The sequence below is a fragment of the Xenopus tropicalis genome, chromosome 5 (assembly GCF_000004195.4).
Source record: "Xenopus tropicalis strain Nigerian chromosome 5, UCB_Xtro_10.0, whole genome shotgun sequence".
Taxonomy (NCBI): Eukaryota; Metazoa; Chordata; class Amphibia; order Anura; family Pipidae; genus Xenopus; species Xenopus tropicalis.
In genome coordinates, this window is record NC_030681.2 from 5,513,976 (window position 1) to 5,531,347 (window position 17,372).

General features: G+C 44.8%; 1 protein-coding gene across 2 annotated transcripts in view; it reads right to left on the reverse strand.

The window, feature by feature from the left end:
* rbks (ribokinase) overlaps positions 1 to 17,372 on the reverse strand; it is a 45,707-nt gene that overhangs the window by 17,964 nt on the left and 10,371 nt on the right. For both annotated transcript variants that reach the window (XM_031901675.1, NM_001011336.1), the window contains 5 exon segments: positions 13,507 to 13,565; positions 8,869 to 9,001; positions 5,960 to 6,023; positions 3,987 to 4,049; positions 2,582 to 2,746 (listed from right to left, as the gene is read on the reverse strand). In XM_031901675.1, coding sequence (XP_031757535.1) covers positions 2,582 to 2,746; positions 3,987 to 4,049; positions 5,960 to 6,023; positions 8,869 to 9,001; positions 13,507 to 13,565 — 484 coding nt within the window.

Below are 17,372 nucleotides of genomic sequence, written 5' to 3' on the forward strand. Positions count from 1 at the left end.
GTTACATGGGGAAATGGGCCTGTGGTCTGGGCCGGTTACGGCCGTTGGCAAAAGCGAATTAATCGCAGAATTTTTTTTTTTTTTATTTTGCCCCAAGAGTTCGGCTACTAATTATTTCTCACTAATAGGATGCAGTGAATAAAACATTATATGGAATAAGCGGTACCAGCTTTGTGCCCTGTGGCACCCTGGCACATCCGCCGGAGCCCGGTGCTCACACATGAATCCCATCAGGCCTTGGACTTGTTTCCTATAAAGAACCTCCTGATTGTTAATAAATGACAAATGCGGAACGGAACGGCAGGCAGCACATCAAAACCTTTCTGGGCTTTATAGGGATTGTTAATGGGCTGCCTGCTGTGCCCTGTGCCCCAATGGCGCTGATCCGCTTCCTTCTGCAACTGGCGCTGCCATCTGGCTCACTTACTGACTGTTTCCCTGCCAGTTACCCTGGGTGGGGGGGCTGGCTATGCTCTATGTGCACAATTTGCAATTGGTCTTCATTTGTTATAATTTGTAGTTTTTTTTTATTATTTCAGTTTTTGTTCAGCAGCTCTCCCGTTTGGAGTTTCAGCAGCTGTTTGGTTGCTAGAATCCATATTACCTTAGCAACCAGGGTGTGGTTTGAATGAGAGATTGATATATGAATAGGATAGGACTTGAATAGAAAAATAAGTTACTAAAAAGTAACAATAACAATAAAACTGTAGTTTTACAAAGGAATTGATTTTGGCAGCCGGGGTCAGTGACCCCCGTTTGAAAGCTGCAAAGAGTTAAAAGAAGAAGGCAAATCATTTAAAAACTATAAAAAATTAATAATGAAGACCAATTGAAATATTGCTTAGAACTGGCCATTCTATAACAAACTAAAAGTTAACTTAATCGCCACTGCTGTTGTGCGCATCTAAAGATCAGAATGTAATTTAAAATTGGTCGTGGCATTGGGGAGCCCAAACACCCCCCCACCCCAATCGGCCCACTAAATAGTGACTGTCTATGGCATTTTACATCAGTCCCTCTGGCATTTGCCAGAACCCACAGATTGCCAGTCCAGCCTGCTACAGCCTTAAGTTACATACATACAGCAGCCAAGGTGGCAGCTCTCTGATTGAGAGAAAGGTAATGCTCTTGTTTGGCCAGGGGTGGCGCTGCTGTCCTTCAACTTAAGCATCCTAAGTTTGACAGGAACCAACACATGGGCTTTATTTGCCATTTGTTTCTGTAGGCTTCCTTCTCTGTGAATGGCAGGTTCATTGGGTTTATATAATACAGACCTGATGCTGGTTATAATAAATAAAGTGCCCCCTATTGTAACATATAGGGATATTATAAGTCCCCGAGGAGTTCCTTATAATATATAGTGAATAAAGTACCCCCTATTGTAACAAATAGGGATATTATAAGCCCCCGAGGAGTTCCTTATAATATATAGTGAATAAAGTGCCCCCTATTGTAACATATAGGGATATTATAAGCCCCCGAGGAGTTCCTTATAATATATAGTGAATAAAGTGCCCCCTATTGTAACATATAGGGATATTATAAGCCCCCGAGGAGTTCCTTATAATATATAGTGAATAAAGTACCCCCTATTGTAATATATAGGGATATTATAAGCCCCCGAGGAGTTCCTTATAATATATAGTGAATAAAGTGCCCCCTATTGTAACATATAGGGATATTATAAGCCCCGAGGGGTTCCTTATAATATATAGTGAATAAAGTGCCCCCTATTGTAATATATAGGGATATTATAAGCCCCCGAGGAGTTCCTTATAATATATAGTGAATAAAGTGCCCCCTATTGTAACATATAGGGATATTATAAGCCCCGAGGGGTTCCTTATAATATATAGTGAATAAAGTGCCCCCTATTGTAATATATAGGGATATTATAAGCCCCCGAGGAGTTCCTTATAATATATAGTGAATAATGCACCCCCTATTGTAACATATAGGGATATTATAAGCCCCCGAGGAGTTCCTTATAATATATAGTGAATAAAGTGCCCCCTATTGTAACATATAGGGATATTATAAGCCCCCGAGGAGTTTCATGACCATATAAAATCGTTTATACAGGTCATGGAACTCCAAGATGACTTCCAATATCCTCATATTTTACAACAGGGGGTACTTTATTTATTATAATATACAAGTTTCAGTGAGTCATGTGACAAAAATGACATCACCAAGCTCGATTATAACTGATGACATCACTAAGCACTGTTTATAAGAATATAACTTACAGTTTGGTCCCATAAGGAAATGACCCAACTGTATATTATAATGTTATAATATTGTTTTGTTGTTTTTTTCTTGCTACTTACCCACCCCAACCCCAATCCTTTAAAAGGAAGCCCTGCCCCTTTATGGTAGCCCAGCCCCCCTGCAATAACCTCTATAACACATGCCCTGGTTTATTTTCTTTCCTCTATACCAAGTATTATAGAGCAAAGACAGTCCCTGGCAACATGGGAATTTTCCAGTTTCGGCTACTATGGAAAGCAGAGAGGAACAAAATGCAGCCTGTGGCTCCTATAGGCCGAGCTGCACAGTATATTAATATATGGTATGTTACCTCCACTGGAACGGGCCATTTTCAGGGCCTCTAACGAGATCTCAGGCCTTATCTCCAACTGGCACACCAATACGTTGGCCCTGCTGATAGCCGTGGAGGCTCGCTTTAGGTCCTCAGAGTCCAGCAGCAAATTGGCCCCAGCCACTATCACTATAGCATTTTGTCCTAAACGAAGGGATAAAGTAATTATTGATAATGTAAGTAAGCCCAACCCCCAAGCCATTGCATTCCCAGGCCCCGGTAAAAGGGGTACTTCCCCTGTACTAAGCACAATTCAGCAGGAACAGCCCCCTAAGTTTGCTCATAGCCTGTACAGAGAGATACCATAAAACTATGCACATAGGGATTCCCCTGTACTAAGCACAATTCAGCAGGAACAGCCCCCTAAGTTTGCCCATAGCCTGTACAGAGAGATACCATAAAACTATGGCACATAGGGATTCCCCTGTACTAAGCACAATTCAGCAGGAACAGCCCCCTAAGTTTGCTCATAGCCTATACAGAGAGATACCATAAAACTATGGCACATAGGGATTCCCCTGTACTTAGCACAATTCAGCAGGAACAGCCCCCTAAGTTTGCACATAGCCTGTACAGAGAGATACCATAAAACTATGGCACATAGGGATTCCCCTGTACTAAGCACAATTCAGCAGGAACAGCCCCCTAAGTTTGCTCATAGCCTGTACAGAGAGATACCATAAAACTATGGCACATAGGGATTCCCCTGTACTAAGCACAATTCAGCAGGAACAGCCCCCTAAGTTTGCTCATAGCCTGTACAGAGAGATACCATAAAACTATGGCACATAGGGATTCCCCTGTACTAAGCACAATTCAGCAGGAACAGCCCCCTAAGTTTGCTCATAGCCTGTACAGAGAGATACCATGAAACTATGGCACATAGGGATTCCCCTGTACTAAGCACAATTCAGCAGGAACAGCCCCCTAAGTTTGCTCATAGCCTGTACAGAGAGATACCATGAAACTATGGCACATAGGGATTCCCCTGTACTAAGCACAATTCAGCAGGAACAGCCCCCTAAGTTTGCTCATAGCCTGTACAGAGAGATACCATGAAACTATGGCACATAGGGATTCCCCTGTACACAGCAGTGAGCTGTAAGTGTATAGTTGCCCTTTAGTTGGTGTGCAGTTAGCACAGGGAGATAAAGAAACAAACTTTACAGTTCAAATAAAAGCAAAGGAAGCTTTCAGAGTTTCCAGCAAGATATAAAACGGCCGTGATATTAAATGAAGGCGCCAGTCAGATAGCGAGCCTATTAAACATGCTAATATTCCTGCTTGCCATGGTGTTTCAGTCTGGTTGGCTCAGCCAAGGCCCTAATTACCCCGCTGAGCGTAAAGATCCTGAATACGAGGGCCTTTTACGAGAATCACCCACCTTCCGCATTCACAATGATAGAAGCTGCTCCAGTGGCGGCCTCTGCCGTCTGGCCCACAAAATCTGCAATGGGAAGATCAAGGTAAGTGCCCAGAGAACATTCTGTCCTTCACTACATTACTGCAAAGCCAAAAAGAGAGACTGAATTTAAAGGGGAACTCCTAATATCCCTATCCCTGTAATCTGTTCCGTCAGTAAGTAGGACTAAATACCATATTTATATGCTGAAATCCAGCTGCAAAACAGTTCTACTCTTTCTGCATCATTTGAAATCCGGGTAGGGGAGGAGGGACTAAAACACGGATGTTACAAATTGTAACAACTTCTCCACAGCTTACAGACAGTATGCAGGAACTACATAACCCACAATGCATTGCACTGGGATGTTCCCTTCCTTACTGACTTCATGTGTGCAGCAGGGGATTGTGGGATTGCAGGCGCAGTAGCTGCTAATACTGTGTCTATGTCCCTTTCTGTTTTTTGGTTCTGGCACCTACACAATGGAGCAGAGGTCTGGTAATCAGCAGGCTTCTGCTACATTGTTTCAGAAGCCAGAACCTGCAGTGCAGAGTGTCTAAGTAAATGACCCCCTTTAGTTATTAATACAGGATATTGATAATTGGCTGAAAGAGGAGACCTATCAGAATGCTTAGCAGAAGTGGAAGGATTGAGATTGATTGAATAACATGAAATGCCTGCGTACATGTAGCATTAACCCCCCCATCCCCGCTGGTCAGGGAATTATAACAACACTGGGGGATTATGGGAAGCCTAAGCACAATGGAGACTTAGGGGCATATTTATTATAGTGTGTAAGCAAATGTCAATGGTGATGTTGCCCATAGCAACCAATCTGCAAATAGATTTCAAGTTAGAAAACAAAAGCAAAGACCTGATTGGTTGTTATGGGAAGCATCACCGGGGACACTATAATAAATATGCCCCTAAGGCTCCATTGCTCTTAGGCTTCCCATAGGGGCAGAAAAGCTAAATAATGCTAAATGATAACAGACTACTTTATTCTATATAATAATGAGACAATGTTACAAAAAGCATCGGAAGATTTCAGTCAGGAAGGAAATGGGCAGCCAGGGAGGGGCAGCTGATTCTATCTGGGATTCATTTCCAGAACCAAAATTAGACCCGTCCGCTAAACTGAACCTGGGACATTTATACAAGGTGGGACGGGGCTGTGGGTGTGGGCCGCCGAGGTACAATGGCCTTTCTTCTATATATATATATATTAGATTAATATCAGTGCCAGGCTGGGCTCAATTCTATCACAGTTGCCAATGTCAACAAATAAAATGCTGAGCCAAAAACCCTTCTATTAGTTTGTTGGTCTACAAAGGAGATGGGCAACCTGTAGCCCTGCTCTTAAAGGGGTGGGTTCACCTAGAATGGCCAGTTCTAAGCCACTTTTCAATTGGTCTTCATTATTTATTAGTTATAGTTTTTTAATTATTTGCCTTCTTCTTCCAACTCTTTGCAGCTTTCAAATGGGGGTCACTGACCCCGGCAGCCAAACCCTATTGCTCTGTGAGGCTCCAGTTTTATTGTTATTGTTACTTTTTAGTACTTATTTTTCTATTCAGCCCCTCTCCTATTCATATATCAGTCTCTCATCTAAACCACTCCCTGGTTGCTAAGGTAACTTGGACCCTAGCAACCAAATAGCTGCTGAAACGGAAAATGAAATAACTAAAAAACTACAAATAATAAAAAATGAAGACCAACTGCAAACTGTCTCAGAATATCACTCTCTATATCATACTAAAAGTTAACTCAAAGGTGAACTTTAAACTGAAACTCCCAGCAACCAACTAGGGGCAGAAATTCAGACATTTGGCTCACTGGGGGGGGGGGGGCAACATACTGGCACCTCCATTGCTTTATCCTTTACCTGTCTTTTTTCAGTCTAATTCATTTAAAAACGAATCTACATTCGCCACTGCCAATAAGAGGGTTTTTACCTGTAGAAACATGGTTCTTGGTGAAATTTGCGATATAATCGTTCCCAAACGAATCCTTTCCAACCTGCGGAAGATAACAAGAGTTGTGCTGTAATATAAAGGGAAAATATACCTATGTACAACTGATTTAATTTTTTGCTCACTTATTCAGCCTTTCTCCAACTTAAATGAACCTTGGGGGGAATTCAGAACCTCCAGCCAATGAGAATTCTGCTTTAGTTAGGTTCCATGTACAGTAGTTGATCAGAGCTAATTGCTGATTGGTTCCTATGGCTCACAGCTCCAGACAAGCAGATGTCGACCCAATTTGGCCACCCATACTGGGCCATATCAGGTAAATTCTACTGTTGGCTGAAGCGGGTCCTCACCCCATGGAACCTGCATGCAAAAGGTGGACCCCATACACAGACCCCACACCCTTTGCATGATTACACCCACCATCCTCCTACCCTCACAATTCCCATGTCATACACACCCCCTGCAGTAGTTATGCCATTGGTCTCTCAGTATAAGACTAGGTTGTGATTCTGAATATAATAAATTTCCATTAAGCCAAATTACAATTCACATTAAAGTCATCTGAAAACATAATTGCTACTGAAAACAGTGTTTGATAATCTCTTTCTCTTCTCTGTACTGGTGGTTCTAACTTTTGAAACAATGTAGCAGAGCAAGCAGATTAACAGACGCATGAAGAAGCATGTATGAATGACTTCTGCTGGAGTATTTCCACAGTCAAAACCACAGAATAGATGTGGAATGAGTGGATATTTGGAGTTTTATCAGGAGTCAGAACCAGCAGTGCAGAGAAGGGAAAGGGACAGACACAGTGACAGTTACACATAACTATAAACCCAGTGAGAATGAGGGATGAATGGATATTGGGGAGTTGTATCAGGAGTCAGAACCAGCAGTGCAGGGAAGGGAAAGGGACAGACACAGTGACAGTTACACATAACTATAAACCCAGTGAGAATGAGGGATGAATGGGTATTGGGGAGTTGTATCAGGAGTCAGAACCAGCAGTGCAGGGAAGGGAAAGGGACAGACACAGTGACAGTTACACATAACTATAAACCCAGTGAGAATGAGGAATGAATGGATATTGGGGAGTTGTATCAGGAGTCAGAACCAGCAGTGCAGGGAAGGGAAAGGGACAGACACAGTGACAGTTACACATAACTATAAACCCAGTGAGAATGAGGAATGAATGGATATTGGGGAGTTGTATCAGGAGTCAGAACCAGCAGTGCAGAGAAGGGAAAGGGACAGACACAGTGACAGTTACACATAACTATAAACCCAGTGAGAATGAGGAATGAATGGATATTGGGGAGTTGTATCAGGAGTCAGAACCAGCAGTGCAGGGAAGGGACAGACACAGTGACAGTTACACATAACTATGAACCCAGTGAGAATGAGGAATGAATGGATATTGGGGAGTTGTATCAGGAGTCAGAACCAGCAGTTCTACAGTAATTAATGTTTCACCAGAATGTCCCTGTTTATTCAATCTCTATCAGTGTGTATGCAGGCTGCACATAACACAAATCTTCTAGCAATGGGGCCCATTCCGATGTCTAGGGGCCCAAGTTAATTGCCTTTGCTGCTATGCCCTTTAATTGTTAGGAGAATAATAAAGAAGTTATTTACAGGGAGCTCGTGGCGCTGGAGCCCAGACGCTGCCCGGGACGGGAAAGGAATTTCCTAGTGTCTGACATACAAACACCATTATGAGACGCCAGAATTTACATTTGTACAAGTGGAATTTGACAAAAAAAGGAATAAACAGAGAGCTTCCAGGAACAGCCGGCTCCGCCGAGGGACCATTCTGGAGTGGGTCCAAAATAACCAGAACCAAAAAAATGTCCCTTTTACTGGAGCTGCTGATAAATAGATCGGATTCCATTCACATTCTTTCCGTTTTTAGCAACAAGATCAGTACTGACCAACCTCCTGCCCGACAGGGACCCCCATCTAAGGCTGTTGGTGGGAAGCTGGGAGCTGGTTGGAACCCGGATAATGTCCCTAGTACAGGTATGGGACCTGTTATCCAGAATCTTTGGGACCTGGGGTTTTCCGGATAAAGGATCTTTCCGTAATTTGGATCTCCATACCTTAAGGCCGCTAAAAGATTATTTAAACATTACTTAAACCCAATAGGACTGTTCTGCCCCCAATAAGGGGTAATTATATCTTAGTTGGGATCAAGTACAGGTACTGTTTTATTATTACAGAGAAAAGGGAATCATTTAACCATGAAATAAACCCAATAGGGCTGTTCTGCCCCAATAAGGGGTAATTATATCTTAGTTGGGATCAAGTACAGGTTTTGTTTTATTATTACAGAGAAAAAGGAATCATTTTTAAAAATGAGAATTATTTGATTATTATTGAGTGTATGGGAGATGGCCTTCCCGTAATTTGTAACTTTCTGGATAATGGGTCCTATACCTGTACTTTTAAAGGACATCGAAACCCCTATAAAAAATCTCAAATCAGTGAATAACCTCTTTGAAATATTTAAATACCTGCCATTCTGGCTATTAAAAGGTTAATAGTAAGGCTGCAGCTTCCCCTAATGACTTAGTATTCCTTCTCCCCCTGTAACCCACTCAGCCCCCTCCCTTAGGAAATGACTTTGGCTCTTGGCTACTGAGCATGCTCAGTTTACTAATCCCGCCCTCCAGTCTAGCAACCAATGAAGAAATGGCACTGCTACCAATGTGCCATTCAGTAGAGGCTGCACTGCCAATGGCATGCTGAGAAAGGCTGGCAGCCATTCTCTAGTGCCCAATTGGCTCCATGATGTGCCAAGGGACATCCAATGGGAATGCAGAATGGATACGACCCACTTTCTGCACTAATCTGAGGCTAAATCTATGCAATAAAGATTGCCCCTCGGTTACCTTGCAAACCATTGAGGTCTTCACACCCAGTCGGGCTGCCTGGATACACTGGTTTGCCCCTTTGCCCCCAAAGCCAATAAAAAACTTGCTGCCATGGATGGTCTCACCGGCTTTGGGCAACCGGGGCGTCACACTGAAATGAAACAGGACACACATGTAATTGTCTTATTAGGTACACAAACATTTGGCATTGTTACTGCACATATATACACAGGTATGGGACCTGTTACTGTTACTGTACTGTTTTATTATTACAGAGAAAAAGGGAATCATTTAACCATTAAATAAACCCAATAGGGCTGTTCTGCCCCCAATAAGGGGTAATTATATCTTAGTTGGGATCAAGTACGGGTACTGTTTTATTATTACAGAGAAAAGGGAATCATTTAACCATTAAATAAACCCAATAGGGCTGTTCTGCCCCAATAAGGGGTAATTATATCTTAGTTGGGATCAAGTACAGGTACTGTTTTATTATTACAGAGAAAAGGGAATCATTTAACCATTAAATAAACCCAATAGGGCTGTTCTGCCCCAATAAGGGGTAATTATATCTTAGTTGGGATCAAGTACAGGTACTGTTTTATTATTACAGAGAAAAGGGAATCATTTAACCATTAAATAAACCCAATAGGGCTGTTCTGTCCCAATAAGGGGTAATTATATCTTAGTTGGGATCAAGTACAGGTACTGTTTTATTATTACAGAGAAAAGGGAATCATTTAACCATTAAATAAACCCAATAGGGCTGTTCTGCCCCAATAAGGGGTAATTATATCTTAGTTGGGATCACGTACAGGTACTGTTTTATTATTACAGAGAAAAGGGGATCATTTAACCATTAAATAAACCCAATAGGGCTGTTCTGCCCCAATAAGGGGTAATTATATCTTAGTTGGGATCACGTACAGGTACTGTTTTATTATTACAGAGAAAAGGGGATCATTTAACCATTAAATAAACCCAATAGGGCTGTTCTGCCCCAATAAGGGGTAATTATATCTTAGTTGGGATCAAGTACAGGTACTGTTTTATTATTACAGAGAAAAGGGAATCATTTAACCATGAAATAAACCCAATAGGGCTGTTCTGCCCCCAATAAGGGGTAATTATATCTTAATATCTGTAATGCATTTGGAGTAAGAAAAAAGTTGTGCATTAATAATCTTGCATGTAAAAATTTGTTGCACATCAAAACTGTGCGTAAAAAAGTCACCTATTGACTTTAATGCATTTTTCACCATTTTGCAATTTTTTTTAGCAGTTTTGCTGCAGCCTTACTATTAATTTATTTTTAGGGACCCCCCCCCCCACAATCTCACTTGCCCCATCACATAGCCTAGTTACTTTTGTGGGGCGGCACCGGCAAGGGAGTGGACCTGGATTAGCCGGATCCACTGGATTTTATTCACCAGCCCTGTGTATGGCCAACGTATGGCGGGTGAACTTCCCCTTTATTGTGCAAGCTCTATTGCATAGCTGTTTGGGAAACAAATTCCAAAGAGGTGAGACTTTCCCTTTAATAAAAACAACATGAGGGGATGATGCAAGCGGCTGCACGGTGCAGGATTAGTCACTGGGCTGCGGGCGCATTCCTGCCGGCGTGACTCACGGTGACAATGGTTTCACTGCTGTTCCCCTAGGATTCCGGGGCAATGAGTTCTAGGCTGGGACCAGTACAAATACAGCCTGCCGCATTGTTATATCTCTGTTACACTGGGACGAGAGGAAGGAACCCAAGTCAGAAATAAAATGATTATTTTTTAATGTCCAAGCGATGGCAAATTCCCAGAAATAACCGGAATTGCAAAAAGGAAATAAAGACAGAAAACACCATTTTAGGAGATAAAGTATCACATTGAGTTCTTAAAGGGACCTGCCCATCATGTAACTACTGGGGATTTGGTTCCGGAATGGCACAGATTTCAGCATCTAGGTCTAGGACCAAATTCGGAACCCTTTAGATCACATGACTTTCTCTGGACAAATGAAAGTGATGCATTTTTGCTCACAGATGATGCGATCTTTTATTTTGCGCCAATCAAAATGTGCAAATTAAGGATTTGGATTTGTTTTGATATTTAGCCACTTCTTTACATTGGGAACCCTGGAGACATTGATCTTTATTACATGTGCCACTATTTATTGTGGGTCCCCCCATCCCTTCCCAACTGCCACCCACCCTCCGATCAGGTCATGTCCATTTTTATAATAATGCCATTTATGTTTTTTATGACAGCCAATGGGTAGCAGGTTGGGTTGCCCAAAGTGAGTAAAAACACTGCTTTCATGTATGGGTGTTGGGTGGGTGCTGATTCCCCCAGTAAGACCCAGACAGATGTCTATCAGGGACCCTCCAAGCAGCAGTGTAATCAGCCCAGGTAAAGGCTAACTGATCCTGCTTTGTGGCTCCCATTATGGATCTATCTAGACTTGTAATTGTGGGCCTTGGGCGCTTTGCAGCATCACCATTGCGCTTGTGGGCTCTTGTGTGGGGGCACCGTGAAACACATGGAATGAAGGTGCCAGGAGTTGCACTAAAACCTTAACCATTTCATTGCAATCGTGGACATATCCAATACACAGTTGGCCATATCTGTAATTAATCTCATATCCATGGCCGTCAGCCTGCGACTGGGAGTTGTTTGCACTTTCTTAGCAACAAATCCAAGTCAGATGTTTGCTGCGCCGTTTAGCAAATCTGGCCCCGATCCCACAAATCCCACTGTCGGCGTGTCCGTTCCAAGCAGCGCAGCAGCCTTCCAGGGGCTCTGGATTCAATCGTACGTCTCTGTTCACTCCCTGTGAACCCCCACATTCCAATTCCATTTGGCAATGAGACAGGGAATATCCTGCTAGTGACCTCATAGTCTATTGTCATGGTAATGGGTGTCACAAACACTGCTCCTAGTGACCTCACTGCCGAGCCCTGCGTATATCTCACTGTATTGTGGCCTCATAGCAAGGGCAGGGTGACCGGCCAGGGACCCACTTCACTTTCCCTTTCATTCAGATGCATTCTCTCTGCTCTTATATATAGAACTGACATATTCCTGAGAATATTTAGCACCTTATATCAAGGTTTATGTACCCCCTACTGTAAATGATAAGGATATTAGCAGTCACTGAGGGGTTCTGTGCCCATATAAAGGCACAAGGCTGCAGGCTGAGTTATACAGGGAACTCTGAGTATCACTCATGTATTATAAGGGATACTGTACCCCCTACTGTAAATGATAAGGATATTAGCAGTCACTGAGGGGTTCTGTGCCCATATAAAGGCACAAGGCTGCAGACTGAGTTATACAGGGAACTCTGAGTATCACTCATGTATTATAAGGGATAATGTACCCCCTACTGTAAATGATAAGGATATTAGCAGTCACTGAGGGGTTCTGTGCCCCCCATATAAAGGCACAAGGCTGCAGGCTGAGTTATACAGGGAACTCTGAGTATCACTCATGTATTATAAGGGATAATGTACCCCCTACTGTAAATGATAAGGATATTAGCAGTCACTGAGGGGTTCTGTGCCCCCCATATAAAGGCACAAGGCTGCAGGCTGAGTTATACAGGGAACTCTGAGTATCACTCGTGTATTATAAGGGATAATGTACCCCCTACTGTAAATGATAAGGATATTAGCAGTCACTGAGGGGTTCTGTGCCCCCCATATAAAGGCACAAGGCTGCAGGCTGAGTTATACAGGGAACTCTGAGTATCACTCATGTATTATAAGGGATAATGTACCCCCTACTGTAAATGATAAGGATATTAGCAGTCACTGAGGGGTTCTGTGCCCATATAAAGGCACAAGGCTGCAGGCTGAGTTATACAGGGAACTCTGAGTATCACTCATGTATTATAAGGGATAATGTACCCCCTACTGTAAATGATAAGGATATTAGCAGTCACTGAGGGGTTCTGTGCCCATATAAAGGCACAAGGCTGCAGGCTGAGTTATACAGGGAACTCTGAGTATCACTCATGTATTATAAGGGATAATGTACCCTCTATTGTACAATACAGGTAAAAAAAAAATCACATGACTGGTTCCAGGTTTCCAGATATCTTAAGTCTCCTAATATGTATTTATGCAGGTTAATATTGCTCATGTACAAAGGAACATGAATTATGTTACTTAATATGGACTTTATAGGAGATAGCCTTCCTGTAATTTGGAGCTTCCAGGATACCTTTAGATTACAATTCACTGGCTAAATGTGTTTGTGCAGGTCAGGGAACCTGATTTCTGATTTTCCCATAGTGACATCACTAAGTACTGAATTAATGACATCACTAAGCTCCGATTATAACTGATGACATCACTGAGCACTGTTTATAAGGATATAATATACAGGATAAGGATAGATTTTCCATATACAAGGTACGTATCAGCGCACATTTCCCAGTCTGTGCATGGTATAAAGGTGCACTTACCACTAATATAGTTAATATTTGAACTCATTAGCTGTTTCCTGGGGCTACTGTTGTAGCCAATTGGAGCATTAGAAGGTTCACAAAACATCCAAGTGCCAGAGAATGTGTGAGACTGAGCCCCTGTATGTGACTGCTCTCGCACAATCGCCTCGCACTGCCGCAGACTATACCGGCGCTTAGCAATAACAACAACCTCACCTGACAAGGTCGGTCATACAGGAACCCACGACAATCACTTGTGGCGTCACCATTTCGGCCTAGAGAATGAGAATAAAACATTAGCAAACTGCAAGAACGACTCTGAGGGTCCAAAGGTCTCACTTACAACTCCCAGTGACCTTGGATCACACAAACAACTACTGGAAGGGCAGATAAGTGAGGATTTGACCATAACAAAGGGGGAAAAAAATCAGAAACGCAGAAAAACTGCTAAGGTTCCCACTGCCAATCACAGCATTCAGTGTAGTAAATCCAACTGTGCCAAAAAAAGGCCTATCCTTTGGCAAAATAAAACACTATTTCGTTGTGCTACTGGATTGGATTTACTACATAATGAGGAATGATTTATTATTATATTGCTTTTCTTCAGTGGGACTCAGAGAGCTTAAAGGGACCCTGCCATGATATTTATGGGGCACTTTTTATCTCTAAATGACACTGTTACACAGCAAATAATTCCCTCTGCCATTTAACCTTTTATTCTTGAACCAACAAATGTATTTGTAGCTGTAATATTGGTGTGTAGGCGCCATCTCAGTGCCTTGTGCCTGAGTCTGAGCTTTCAGCCAGCGCTACACATTAGAACTGCTTTCAGCTAACCTATTGTTTCTCCTACTCCCATGTAACTGGAGGAGTCCCAAGCCGGACTTGGATTTCTTACTATTGAGTGCTATTCTGATACCTACTGGGAGCTGCTATCTTGCTCCCTTCCCATTGTTCTGCTGATCGGCTGCTGGGGGTGAGGGGGGGGGATATCACTCCAACTTGCAGCTCAGCAGTAAAGTGTGCCTGAGTCTGAGCTTTCAGCCAGCGCTACACATTAGAACTGCTTTCCGCTAACCTATTGTTTCTCCTACTCCCATGTAACTGGAGGAGTCCCAAGCCGGACTGGGATTTCTTACTATTGAGTGCTATTCTGATACCTACTGGGAGCTGTTATCTTGCTCCCTTCCCATTGTTCTGCTGATCGGCTGCTGGGGGGAGGGGGGGGATATCACTCCAACTTGCAGCGCAGCAGTAAAGTGTGCCTGAGTCTGAGCTTTCAGCCAGCGCTACACATTAGAACTGCTTTCAGCTAACCTATTGTTTCTCCTACTCCCATGTAACTGGAGGAGTCCCAAGCCGGACTTGGATTTCTTACTATTGAGTGCTATTCTGATACCTACTGGGAGCTGCTATCTTGCTCCCTTCCCATTGTTCTGCTGATCGGCTGCTGGGGGTGAGTTTTTGAAAAACAGATTACAATACAGGATTCTGTAGGAGAAGTGTTAATAACTGATTTCATTTTATAAATATGGGCATATTCATAATAAGGCTATATTTTCAGAGTGGATTTTGGCACCAAAATGCATCCTTACGCGTTTCATTGCCAACATCCACTCTGTGTGTCTACACCCTGCCAGACGCAACGGCTCCAGGTGTAGGGAAAGATTGATGCCAGTGTAGGGGCAGAGTAAAGCCTCTGTGTACTGGGAATGCCAGGGCCTATTTTGACTCCCAGCCCAGTCCAGACTGTGACTGTAGGTTCCCCCCTACATTTACTCTTTCTCTAGAACTTTTCCACTCAGCTTTATTGTTTACTGCCCCTTTTGTTCTATGACCTTGGAGGGCGTCTTTCTCTGTTTGTTTTCCCTATTCTATTTAAACAGTATTTTTACACCTATAATTCCCTATCCCAATGCAGGGCCTGGATCTGATGCAACATAAAGGCAGAAGGCTGGCCCATGGGTCCATAGTAGCAGAACTTCCCTTGGAACCAGTAAGACACTAACAAACAATGTGACCCTGAGTGCGTCACACTAAGCAGGTGAAGGAGTTCTATTGGCAGTTCATTAGGTTCAGACAATTCCAGATAATTCAACTGTAAATCCAGAGGAAAACAAAGAAACCCCCACGTGAATCTAATGCACCTGGGAAACAAGAAGTCCCAGTGGTTTGATTTCAAAACAACCCGTGCCCCTATTTCCCCGTGCCCCTATTTCCCCGTGCCCCTATTTCCCCGTGCTCCTATTTCCCCCTGCCCCTATTTCCCCCTGCCCCTATTTCCCCGTGCTCCTATTTCCCCGTGCCCCTATTTCCCCCTGCCCCTATTTCCCCGTGCCCCTATTTCCCCGTGCTCCTATTTCCCCCGTGCTCCTATTTCCCCCGTGCCCCCTATTTCCCCCCTGCCCCTATTTCCCCGTGCCCCTTTTCCCCCTGCCCTATTTCCCCGTGCCCCTATTTCCCCCCTGCCCCTATTTCCCCCTGCCCTATTTCCCCGTGCCCCTATTTCCCCGTGCTCCTATTTCCCCGTGCCCTATTTCCCCCTGCCCCTATTTCCCCGTGCTCCTATTTCCCCGTGCCCCTATTTCCCCTGCTCCTATTTCCCGTGCCCCCTATTTCCCCGTGCTCCTATTTCCCCGTGCTCCTATTTCCCCGTGCCCCCTATTTCCCCCTGCCCTATTTCCCCGTGCCCCTATTTCCCCCCTGCCCCTATTTCCCCCTGCCCTATTTCCCCGTGCCCCTATTTCCCCGTGCTCCTATTTCCGCCGTGCCCCTATTTCCCCCTGCCCCCTATTTCCCCCGTGCTCCTATTTCCCCGTGCCCCTATTTCCCCCTGCTCCTATTTCCCCGTGCCCCTATTTCCCCTGCCCCTATTTCCCCGTGCCCCTATTTCCCCCTGCCCCTATTTCCCCGTGCCCCTATTTCCCCTGCCCCTATTTCCCCGTGCCCCTATTTCCCCGTGCTCCTATTTCCCCGTGCCCCTATTTCCCCTGCCCCTATTTCCCCGTGCCCCTATTTCCCCGTGCCCCTATTTCCCCCTGCCCCTATTCCCCGTGCCCCTATTTCCCCGTGCCCCTATTTCCCCCTGCCCCTATTTCCCCGTGCCCCTATTTCCCCGTGCTCCTATTTCCCCGTGCCCCTATTTCCCCTGCCCCTATTTCCCCGTGCCCCTATTTCCCCGTGCCCCTATTTCCCCCTGCCCCTATTTCCCCGTGCCCCTATTTCCCCGTGCCCCTATTTCCCCCTGCCCCTATTTCCCCCTGCCCCTATTTCCCCGTGCTCCTATTTCCCCGTGCCCCTATTTCCCCTGCTCCTATTTCCCCGTGCCCCTATTTCCCCGTGCTCCTATTTCCCCGTGCCCCTATTTCCCCCTGCCCCTATTTCCCCGTGCCCCTATTTCCCCGTGCTCCTATTTCCCCGTGCCCCTATTTCCCCCTGCCCCTATTTCCCCGTGCTCCTATTTCCCCGTGCCCCTATTTCCCCCTGCTCCTATTTCCCCGTGCTCCTATTTCCCCGTGCCCCTATTTCCCCCTGCCCCTATTTCCCCGTGCTCCTATTTCCCCGTGCCCCTATTTCCCCCCTGCCCCTATTTCCCCGTGCCCCTATTTCCCCGTGCTCCTATTTCCCCGTGCCCCTATTTCCCCCTGCCCCTATTTCCCCGTGCTCCTATTTCCCCGTGCCCCTATTTCCCCCTGCCCTATTTCCCCGTGCTCCTATTTCCCCGTGCCCCTATTTCCCCGTGCTCCTATTTCCCCCTGCCCCTATTTCCCCTGCCCCTATTTCTCCCGTGCTCCTATTTCCCCGTGCCCCTATTTCCCCCTGCCCCTATTTCTCCGTGCTCCTATTTCCCCCTGCCCCTATTTCCCCCTGCCCCTATTTCTCCGTGCTCCTATTTCCCCGTGCCCCTATTTCCCCCTGCCCCTATTTCCCCGTGCTCCTATTTCCCCGTGCCCCTATTTCCCCGTGCTCCTATTTCCCCCTGCCCCTATTTCCCCGTGCTCCTATTTCCCCCTGCCCCTATTTCCCCCTGCCCCTATTTCCCCGTGCCCCTATTTCCCCGTGCCCCTATTTCCCCGTTGCCC